Source organism: Fulmarus glacialis, unplaced genomic scaffold, assembly GCF_000690835.1.
Source record: "Fulmarus glacialis isolate BGI_N327 unplaced genomic scaffold, ASM69083v1 scaffold38174, whole genome shotgun sequence".
NCBI classification, from domain to species: domain Eukaryota; kingdom Metazoa; phylum Chordata; class Aves; order Procellariiformes; family Procellariidae; genus Fulmarus; species Fulmarus glacialis.
In genome coordinates this window covers 11630-22997 of record NW_009206836.1, presented here as the reverse complement: position 1 = coordinate 22997, position 11368 = coordinate 11630, and the positions used below count along the sequence as shown (strand labels likewise).

At 42.1% G+C, this 11368-nt stretch overlaps 1 protein-coding gene across 1 annotated transcript; it reads left to right on the top strand.

Annotated features, from left to right (window-relative positions):
- The first annotated feature begins 5252 nt into the window (after positions 1 to 5252).
- On the top strand, positions 5253 to 8295 carry POU2AF1 (POU class 2 associating factor 1). The gene is made up of 4 exons (XM_009575887.1): positions 5253 to 5408; positions 6128 to 6170; positions 6261 to 6532; positions 7984 to 8295. The coding sequence occupies exons 1-4, from the start codon at positions 5253 to 5255 to the stop codon at positions 8293 to 8295; spliced, it is 783 nt and encodes a 260-aa protein (XP_009574182.1).
- Positions 8296 to 11368: the final 3073 nt, after the last annotated feature.

Here is an 11368-nt window from a genome sequence, read left to right as displayed (position 1 = left end):
CATTTCCAAAGCAGCAACAGACCCAAAATAATATTACTAGCTTTAATACTTTTAAAAAAATATTTTTCAAGGGTTCTGTATCTGAAATCAATGTAAAATGCAGACAACCATGATGAAATATTTAGTCCGGACATCTGCTAAACGGATAAACGGACATTGATGTCTTATTGTTAAAAGGTTTTGATTAGAGTCTAAGCATCCAAGTAGTGTATACAAAGCTAAGCCACTTTTTTCTTTTTATTAGCCAAAGTTCACTGTGTACAATAAAAATGTCAGCAGCTGCCTAATGTAATTTGGTCTTCAATATCCAAGCCAGAAACTCACTAGTTTGTTAATGGAAATCTAAATTTTTCTTGTAATTCAAGAGTTACTGTTTGCTTTTTGGTGTTACTGCAAATAAGAAAAAGTTTTCTATTATGTTTCTTTTCAATTTTTTATTATACTGGAGGTTAAAGAAGAAAAGAGAAAAATATTTACACTGTTAACGCTCATCAATTGATAAGCTTATCACATGTCAGTGTGTGAGCAAAGAAACAGTAAATCTTCTGAAACAGTGACAAGTGTGTCATTTGCTGTTGCAGGCAGGTAGTCATGCAAACTCTTAAAGATTAGCAGTGTATTTCAAACTGAAAATTCACCTGATGGGAAATCGTTCTGACTTGTTTGAAAGGATGAAGGTTTAAACTGATCTGCAGTTCATGTTGTGTGTGAAGGGCAGTGGTGCTTATACGAAGTTTAGTGATCTGAAACATGTCACGTTTCAATAATTGCAGTCTTCCAACAGCTGTTTTGACATTATCTTCCCTCTAATTTCACCAATGGTTAAATAAAAATGTAGAGGAAGATGCATTTTGAAGTTGCTTGGTTTAATTGTTTGGCATGTCTTGGTATGCTTTCCCTGTCTGATCTTTTACTCAGACGAGCATTTCATGGATGTTATTAAGAAGCAGGTATCTTTAAAAAGACTGTATCTGCATATAGATACTGTACTGACAAAAATCTGGGGATGACTAATATCATGCAAAAATGGGATACTGTTGACTGTTGCACTAGATGCTGCAGACATCTCAGTTAGGTTCTCCAAAGCACAAACAACGGAAGGCCAGGGTTTATAGGATTACCACCCAACACAGTAGTCTCTTTAGCGTTTTACTTGCCTTGGGCAAAGGGTCTTCTGAAGCGTGTTCCTGAAGCTCTTGTCAGCCCATGAGCTGGGGTTGGAGCTGCTCCCCAAAAGCAAACAGCAAGATCCCCATTGGCTATGCCTGCTATGTTCAGCACATAAAAATTATATTTTCTCCTAGGTGAAAACCAACTGGCAGAGGGACAACCAATGTAGAGCGAGGAGTGTGTTGACCTTAACGACAACACTAATGGAGTTGTCAAATCTTCATCCAGAGTCCGTTGAAATTGGCAACCTTCAACCTTGTCTGTGCAGTCTGGACACTTTCAGGCTGAGTTGCAGAGCCGTCTGGAATGAAACATCATTATGGGCTTTCTTCTGTTGTCACTTGATACTTAGAGCTAGTGGGACTGCTGCATGTGGTACCTTTTCATTAGCTGTTGTGTCATCCAGCCAGTTTGAAAGATTACTCAAAAGTCTTCAAGGTTTGTGCTAGGCTTTTGTTGACATTCAACAAATACAGTAAGTGATAACATTGATGAAAGGAGCCTGAGCGTACACACACACCACAGATTTGTAAGGCAGCCTGACAAAAGCATTGCAATGAGCTAAAAAATATTTACACATAGAAACTATTGAAAAGCTTCCTACTGGTTGGATTAGATTCCTTCTTTCTTGACTCCTGATGCTTCACAGTGCTCCAACTTCAGAGAGCAGTTGCAAATCAAGATCCAGTGCCTATTAAGGAACAGCATATGGCTGTTCTGTGGTCCTTGAATTGCATGAGACAAGCTAGAACACAGTGGGCACTTGAGCACTGCAGCACACGCACTGCTGTCCCTTTTGTTTGTTTGAATGGAATTTGGGCATGCAGACCTTGGTGCATTTGCAGCTCATGACTTAAATAAAAATATAATTGAAACTTGGTCCAAGGCAGGCTTCATAGTTTATTTAGACAACCCTGGTATAAGGAGTTGGAGACTACTAAATCCGGGTACCTCCTTTACAAGGATATTTTAATTGCCATTATTTCTCAAAATGCTTTTATTTTTAAATGATCATATTTCTTTTGCTTTATGAGGAATTGTACACCAAAGCCAAAAGTCATTTTGCTGTGGTTTGTCTGTAATGCTCAGACCTGGTACACACTTGAACAGTGGAAAAGCAGCTGTGCTAGCATTATTTTTATTTCTGGAGGTCAGCTTGGGGGAACCGAAATATGTTCTGCAGACTTTGGTTTTTTTTTTCTTTTTTTTTTTTTTGGGGGGTTACTCTGCTTACACCGGAAACTCTGAATAGGTATATTTGTCAGCTTTTACAGTAAAGTTCTTCTTTCCCATCCCCCAAACCTGGAGCCAGAAACTGCCATCCTTCCCCACCCTAATTCTGCAAGGAGGCCCTTTGAAATCGGTGTGATGACTCAGGGATAAGATACTACCCAAGAGGTACAGTTCTGCCTCTCATGCAATCTATAGCAGAGCTCATATTTGCTTTGGTGGAGTTGATGTTTTCATGCAGCATAAGAACAGCAGCAATGTCTGACTCTGAAGAACTTTTCAGTAAAGTACAAATAAATAATTCCCAAATGTAAATAAATCTTTTATAAGACCAAGAAAGCACCTTTGTGATGGTCTTTATTTCAGACCTCCTGTCTAGTATTCAGCTCCTTTTCAGAATTCTCAGTACAGCTCATACCACAGCACTTTTTAGCACTGTCTATTGTTTGCACTCAGATAAATTAATACCAATTAAATTTAAAAAGCAAAATGTGAACTGTATTAAAAGCCCCTGTGGATGCCTGTATGCAGAATTAAAGTGACCTTAATTCTCTTTGTTAACTGCATTTCCGAAGCCACAGGATTCATAAGAGTGCAAGTAACCCAATTTAAAGTCCCACAAAGAATGTCCACAGGCAAAGGCTGAAAAATCATCTTTTCCTCACCTACTATCTTAAAGCAAAGTATTTTCCCAATATGCATAACGGTAACAAAGACAACAGTTCAACACATAAATGTTGTGCTGTTTGGTACCAAAAGTATTTATAATGGCCAATCAAGATTTCATGATTAAATGGTATGTGGTAAGTCAGAAAGAGTTAATGGTAGATCAAAGTTGAAGGGAAAGAAGTATTTCAATTTTAAAAGAAATTAAAGCAGAGATGTTTATTCTGTTAAATATTTTTTGAGGTTGACTTACAATGTCTGTATTTAGACTCAGTTTTTCTCCCCCTGTAACAGAAACATCTCAGTGTGCATATAATTGCATGTAACTGGGAGTGATGATCAGAAGTAAAATGATTCATCTTGTTCTGTGATGTGAAGCACAGGATGTAAATCTGAATAAATGCTTCCTGGGTGGAATAATATTTTAAGTTTAAGATTTGAGCTGGATATCCACCTTTACTTCATAAAACCAAAGGCCAGTTGCGATCCTTAGAAATGGAAACTTATCAATTAGCATATTTACAAATCAAAGTGCAGTAAAAAGGGGCAGGTAGCCACTACTGCTATCAGTGGCTTTACAAATATCGGGCCTCCCTGAGCTTTGATATCCTATGGTTTTCTTCTGCTATCAATTGCCTCCAAATACTTCATGTAAAATATGGGTTGAAAATACTGGCTTATGAAGAACTGTGCTTCCTCTACCTTCACTTGTCATAAGGCTTTGTTATAGGCCTTTTTAGCTGGCCGAAAGCTTTACTTTTCAAAATGGATATAAGCTCTGAGATGTGTTGTCAATATAACTTTCCACAAAGCTGTATCACGTCCCAGCTCACCAAGTTATAAACCTCCTGGCCAGGCTATGAGCAAAGCTGTATTTGGAACAGAAGCATGATTCTGGTCCAGGACGGCACTTAAGTATACCTGCCTGTTCTCAAAAGCTATGAGGTATGCATGTCAAACTAGTGATGAGTTAAATGGCTTTCCACATGAGGATGCTTTTCTAATTCGGGTTGCATTTATAGCTTGCGCCTAAGTACGGAATATAATGTATTTCTCTTGAATATCTAATCTCTACTTTTTAATGTATCTACCTGGCCAGCAATTATGTCATAGGCTAGATATCTACTGACCAATCTGTATTATACGCCTGTTGGATATACTCAGTGTGATTTGTCCTTCAGGTGGGTGTAAATCACTGCACTGCAGATCAATGGCACTGAAGCAACATAAAGGAGATACATACAAGTGAAGTCAGGAGGAATAAAATAAACACACTATTTTTGTCAGGAGCCTAAAGAAAACAGAATTTGAGGCTTAGGGATTAAGGAGCTGGGGAAAAAAGTGGAACACCACAACTAACACACTGAAACCTCATTGAAGGCAGCAGAATGAAAGGTTTAGTCTAGAGACAGTTTGAGGAAAACCAGCATTTGTTTGTTGCCTCTCTCTATTTTTGTTTTTTGTCTACCTAGTTGGTAAGTTTTGAAGAGGGATGCCCTTTTTCACCTCCCTTCAGAGTGTGTGGCTCACCATTATTACTCTTGTTTCACACGTGTATAAAATATATTCCCGTAGGGAGGTAGAGGTCTGTTGATAGCCATTGCTTTTAGCAATGGAGTATTATCCTCTGCGTAATAGCAGCAACCCCTTTTCCTGGTACTACATGCTCCCTGGCTTTCATAAATGTCCAGAGCGCTATGCCTATTTATTCAACAAAACATGTTCCTTACACCCTGTGCCTGATAGGACATGGCTTCTGCAGACCATAAAAACACCTGCCAGCGTGGCAGAGAAGCTGCCAGCTCTGGCTTCCAGACCATCCTGGCTGCAAGGCCTGTGCAAGCTGTCGTGCTGTGAATCATGTATGAATGCTCTTTTGCAAAAAAAAAGGGGCTGAGTTTCTTGGTATTGCTGCAACTATTTAACAGCTGAAGGGAATTGCAAGCATACTTATTTCAGGTTAGGTTGTCTTCATGATCCATCTGTGTGACCACAGCATCCAAGTAGCAAAGGTAGAGAGAAGGCCTATGCCATTCTGACGTCACATATGGGCCAAAAGACATCATTAGCTAAGGAAGAAAATGTTTATGAGTCCGGACTCCAGCCACATTGACTAGTAGAGCCTGCAGACAACCAGGCTGCCATTGGGATTTTGGCTCTGTGCAAATGGCAGGAAAGGAAAATGTATGTCACCTGCATTTGTTTTTTTCTCAGCTTCTGCTCCGGAACAGCAGCCGCAGCCTCGCCCCTATCAAGGTGTCCGTGTCAAAGAGCCAGTGAAGGAGCTATTGAAAAGGAAACGGGGAAATGTTCATAATGCCAGTGCAACAGCAGCTACAACGGTAGGAGAAAAAACAAACACAGGCGGAAAATTCTTCATTAGTAGCTAAATGATTGACCAGCCCTGGCACCAGCTGGCAATACTTTGGCAATGAAAGAAATCTTTGCATCTCTAAAGCATTTTGAAGGCAATGCAGCTTCATGTTACCTGGAGATACCGTTAAATATATCTTTACTTTAGGTGGAGTGCCTTTAGGGTGCTGAGCACCTTCAATCGCCATTGACTTAACGGGAGGGTGAACGTGCTTTGCACTTGGCAGGATCTAATTCCTAGGAACAGAAAGTGGCTTGGAAGTTAAGCAGCTTGTTCAAGAGCACAAAAAGAGATCAACCAGAGCCATCCTTGGCTATCTGCTTCTTAGTTTCAGCCTACCTCTCTCTGTCCTCCCAGGAGGAAGCAGATTGACTGGCTCCTCTCTGAAGAGGAATTCCCTCTGCAACACAAGGTTTAAATACTGTTTAAGGCCCCCTTGAGCTGAAGGGACACATGGACTTTGGCTAGGCCCATGAACAGGGCTGGGTTTATGTGTACTGGCTGCTAGGCTCAGTTCTCCTGGCCCTTCTGTAGAGGCAGGTGGGAACATTCAGGCACTGACATTGAAGTAGTAGCTGATAATCAGCTGATAATAGCTAATATGCTCTGTCCCTCAGTGCTTCTCAGAGGGGATTGAATTTAACGCTTATGGTCTTAATCCCTGGATATTTTTCTTCTCTCTTCTAGGTTGTTTTGCCCCATCAGCCACTTCCTTCCTATTCACCAATGGGTAATGTTTCCCTGACTTCCTAAGTTTTCGTCAGCCATGCTGCAGGGAAGGCTATGCTGAACTGGGCTTTAATCCTCTCCTGTTTTTTAGGCCAGCCTTGCATTGATATGGATGTTGCTGCGTCTGCCTTGCCTGTCACAGATGAAGGAGCACTGTGTTCTGGCTGGATCTCCCAGCCCTCTCCCACATCCTTACAGCCTTTAACTCAGTGGACCACTTACCCTGATTATGTGTCCCACGAAGCAGTCAGCTGTTCATACACAGCAGATATGTATGTTCAGCCTATGTGTCCCAGTTACACACTGGTTGGACCTTCATCTGTTCTGACTTATACTTCTCAACCGCTGATCACCAATTTTGCAGTAAGTCAGAAATACCTAGGTATAAATGACAGCAAATTCGCCACCTTCTAGCAAGAGCCATGGGGAGTGCTGGATGTAATTAGTATTATTTATTTAATTACTATAATGTTGTATGTCTTTGCATCCATGCCACATAGTTGTTCTAGCAGTGGCCCTGTCTGCACTGTGCTGGACATTGATATGGTTTGAGCAGGACAAAAAGTTGTGGCTGCGCTGAAATCAGGCATACTTCACTGCCATTTGCCCAGCTCTTTGCACTCCTCCAGACTTATTAACACATACACTGTTCCTTGCTGTTGTCCTGGGAAACTAGTCATCTCTCATCAAGTCAGCAGCAGGGCTGCCATTGCCCTGAGTTTGTTCAAGTCTATGAACAGTTATTTACAATAGGAGAATACTGTTTGCAGCTCAAGGATAATAATGGGGAATGTTACATTTACTGTCATCATCACTTCCAACTTGAGGAGCTGTTCTTCAGCTTGCATTTGGAATACCTGAGGAAGCAGAATTAAAGTAGTTCATTGAGAGGATGCACATTATAGTCAATAAATGCTGCTGTTTGGACAAGTACTTAGGACACAGTCCCACCAGAGATCTGAGAAGTATCCAGGGGATTCTTCACTATTTAATTCCAAACTTTAAAAAAAAAAAAAAAGTAAATGGGATTCCAAGAAACACATCCACCAGGTGAAGCAGGAAGAATGGCTTGGCAATAAATTTCTCAAAAATTGCTATTTAAAGATGTAAGGGCAAGGCCAAAATAGCGCATAAACATAGCAGAATATTTGGTTTCATTCTGGACAAAATCTGTTTGGCTGACCCAAGGTGATTTGTTCTTCTTTAGAGGAGAAGGGCAGAGAATTCTGTTTCAATTGAACTCAAGCAGCTTATTTTTCTGTTAATGTTTCAGTTCAGCTGCTGACAATGACACACCAAATCAGCAAAGGCCCATGCCTGTGTCCTGTGGCCTTCACTGGTGAGGAAGGGCTATCATTTCAAATGTGGCTCTGCCTTGGCTGACAGGGGCTGGTCAGGATAGACTGTCACAGATGCCAGAATAAGCTGCCTTCAGCCTTGTGGCAGCAAAGTTGTGCCCATGCATTCAACTTGCAAGAGAGACTGTCAAGGGTGGCAGTTTTCAGCACAGGGTGTAACTGTCTCATGGGCTTACAGTGAGGGTGGTAGTGGGAACAGAAAGCTAGAGGGAACTTGACGTGAGTGTGAGCTACTGGCAGCAAGCACCTGGGACACCCACAGCCACTGCTCTCATGGGAGCCAGCATGCGAAACTGTCACACTCAGTATAACTCTTTATAACCCTTTATGCAGAGAGACAGGAAAAGGGATGTTAAAGGTGAGACTGAGCATCCTTAGTCTGTTGGTTTGTGTCCTCCCCCTGCCCTGCCTGGCCAATTGCTTTTATTTTGTTTTATTTCTCTTCTATTTTAACAGCCCCGAAGCACCACTCCCGCTGTAGTGCCTCAGCTCGAAGTGACGGATCAGCAGCCATCTCTCACATACTTTCCATGGGCACAGCCCCTCTCTGCACTGCCAGCCTCCACTTTGCAGTACCAGCCAGCTTCTTCCACACTTTCCGGGCCTCAGTTTGTGCCCTTGCCAATCTCCTTTCCTGAACCAGCCCCCCAGGAGCTGGAGGATGCCAGGCGAGTCATCGGCACACTGCCCATTGAGAAGCTGCTTCTAGAAGATGAAGACAATGATACGTATGTTTTAAACCATGCTCTCTCTGTTGAAGGGCTTTAAGTTGCACATCTGGGGCCTGATCCTCACCTACTCAATACTCCACCTGGCACCACAGTGAGTTTTGAGTACAGAGGAAAAGCAGGCTGGGGGGTGGGGTGGGAACTTTGCTTGCAATTTTGGTGTCTACCTCTAGCACACCGTGACTTGTGTGTTGTGTGAAACTTGCTTTGTGCTGGGGCCCAGCACAAGATTTCTCTGCTGTTACAGTTCCTGCTACCTCTCCAAAGCAGGCTTTTGATATTGCATAGTTCTTGTGCTCAGCACCAGCACAAGGTGACTTTCATCCTCCAACACAGGGCATGGTCTCAAATTGACATACTATAGTGTAACCGTGGCCAACTGTAGCATTTGGTGAGGGTACACTTGCCGCTAAATATTGGCAAGACCTAGTTCAATAGGACGGCTTTCCAGACCTCAGTGTAAATGCCTTGTATGTGTGTGTCTTTGCCCTATCCGTAGAGGAACCTCTATCTGATCTAGGCCACTAGAAACATTTTGGGGGCCTAAATTGACATTTTTCATTCCTAAATTGAACTGCTCCTTTGGAAAATAGGGAAATGAAAAGTGTAGTTTTGTTCTACTGGTGCAGGTAGATGCATTAGTCTGAAGACAAAAAGTCAATACAGCTGAACTAAACGCCAGTGCAGTCAGACACCTTTGTTTACAGAGCAACACAAAGTAGCCTAGCCGAAAGGTTTGAGTTCACACAAACGTGTAACTTGAAGGTCTCACCTTGTCTGCCATTGGAAGACAGCCATGTAGGTATGGGACAGTGGTTTGGAGTCATGGTCTTTCAGCTGCAGAATGTTTTTGGACTCTAAAATATCCACCTTTGAGACGGGGGGCTGATTTTCTGGCTGGCTGGTAATGCTGCATGTTCTACCAATGGACAGATCCTGGTCCCACTGAAGTCACCGGGAGTTTTGCCTGAGTTAGGATTGCAAGACATGGCCCTGTATGAGGAGATCATTGAGAAGCCAGGGTCTTCCAAAACCTGGACTTCAGTCTAACAAGGAATTCACAGCATTACTATTAGCTGGCAATACTTGCGTTTGTTCTGTAGCATCTGAGTGTGAAGTTGGTGATGTCGTGCTGAGCCAGGGAACCTTAGTGACCTCTCTTGTGCCTTACTGCTATGGAAAGTTTCTCTGTGCTGTGTTTCTCCAGGCGTACAGGTGCACACATTTTCTTTATAGCTTTCTGATTTTCTTTCCTGGAGAATGAGTAGCCTTACCTTTTCCTCTGACGCAACTGTAAATACTATTGTTGATGTTCAGGAGTGCCATGCCACAGGCAAATATATTTACAGGAAATATATCCCCTTCTAACTCTGTTTATTATTTTCTTAATAAACAAGGGACTCTTGGCTGGTGAACACAATTTCTCTGGGTTTTTCTGCTTTCTAAGGCCCAGGATCCTTAGGTGATTTTATTATTTGCAAGACTAACTGCGAAATAATTTATTACACTGTTTATTACCTGGTGTCCAGCAGTCCAGTTGCCACCCAGGCAATATTTCAAGTGACCTTACAGTTTATGCCTGAGTGAGGTTTGCAAGCTCAGGTTGAAAGTCTTGAGGACTTTCAAAGCATATTTTGTTATTTAATATTGACAAATCTGGAAGATACAAGCAATGGATCATGTAAGTGATCATAAAGTTCTTTGAAAATAGCAGTAGTTCAGGTGTATTGAAATTAGTGGCTTACATTTGCAGAAAAACCCGGCAAAGAAATTAATTAGAAGGAGCTTAGTTCACCACCGCTTACTCCAGTTTTAGAAGTACAAAGACGTTCAGTAGGTAAAACTGGGATAATGCAGTTGTGAATCAAGCCTGTGGTTGCTAAGATTGCTTTTAAATTTCTTTCACTCCGATGTATGTAAATTTTGTGTGTGAATATAAAGCAATGATGAACTGTTTCAGAATTTCTTTCTGGGTTGTTCTGATTAGAAAAAGACAAAATCTTTTTCAATAAAGATCTACAGTAACTTTCATATGCCTAGAGTGTTTTATTTCCTATCCAAAAGGGTAACCCAGCATTGATTTAGCAATCAATTAGTTCAATAACATATGTACAGGCTAGAATCACAGATTAACTGTTAGACTGTCTGCTAATTTTGCACATTAAGGCAGACTAAGGAGGAACTCCATGATCCAAATATGGCCTGGAGGCACCATTTACTCAAGCAGTCCTTACTCACAGAAGTTCAGATGTTAGTTCAATCGCTATTATCCTCTATTGGTATCCTGGGGATGTGTGGGTGTGCAGCCACAGCTAATGCTGAGCTTGACTGAAAATCAGACTAGCCATACAGTTGCATTTCTACTTCCTGAAATTGCAAGGTGTGCCTCTGGGGTACAAAATTACCTGAGGAAAGAAATGACTGCCTACCACCTTCTGACTAAAAAGTATCCAATGTTGCTGTCTGGAGCGAAACAAACCCAGGGGCTACTGCCTGTAGGATGGTCTCCTCGTGTGCAAAGAGGAATTGCAAAGCTACCTGTGCATGCCCGGCACCCTTGCAAATAGGATCTGGGGGAATGAAAGTGGCGAGTAGCTCTGTGTAATTCTCTCCAGTTCCAGCCATAGAGCCAGGCAACCAACGTGAAGCAGTGAAGTGTTTTCCCCGTCGCTAAGGGCCATGTCACCAGCAAGCCCATAACTGCTATGGTTGTGACAACTCTTTGTCTTATGCCCAAGATAAGTCCCTCTCACCAGCAGTTTTGATAAAGAGGTAGAGCTTAACAGGCTGTTTACAAATACATGATTTAGAAGAGGCTGTTTGTCACCCCGAACGGTGAGATATCACCAATGCATACGAGGCCATATCATCCCAACAAGTGATACATACATACAATATGGTACGCTGGGCCCCAACACTAGGCTTTGTGGAGGACTTGGATACCTCCCAGCACAAGGGCGAATCTCACCTGAAAGAAAGTGCTGAAGTGGAAAGGAGACAGCATGGCAAAGCTCAGGACTGCTGAGGGCTCTTGAAAGCTGCAGTTATTTTGAGGTAGAAAGCCCTTTCCATGAGTGGGTGCTTTCAAGGTCAAGCCTTTTGGGGCTTATGAC

Excerpts from the sequence above, each read along its gene's own strand:
- POU2AF1 (XM_009575887.1), top strand. The coding sequence starts at position 5,253 with ATGTCACCTGCATTTGTTTTTTTCTCAGCTTCTGCTCCGGAACAGCAG. Across the intron at positions 5,409-6,127 it reads GTGCAACAGCAGCTACAACG|GTTGTTTTGCCCCATCAGCC; the intron begins GTAGGAGAAAAA and ends TCTCTCTTCTAG. Across the intron at positions 6,533-7,983 it reads CGCTGATCACCAATTTTGCA|CCCCGAAGCACCACTCCCGC; the intron begins GTAAGTCAGAAA and ends CTATTTTAACAG.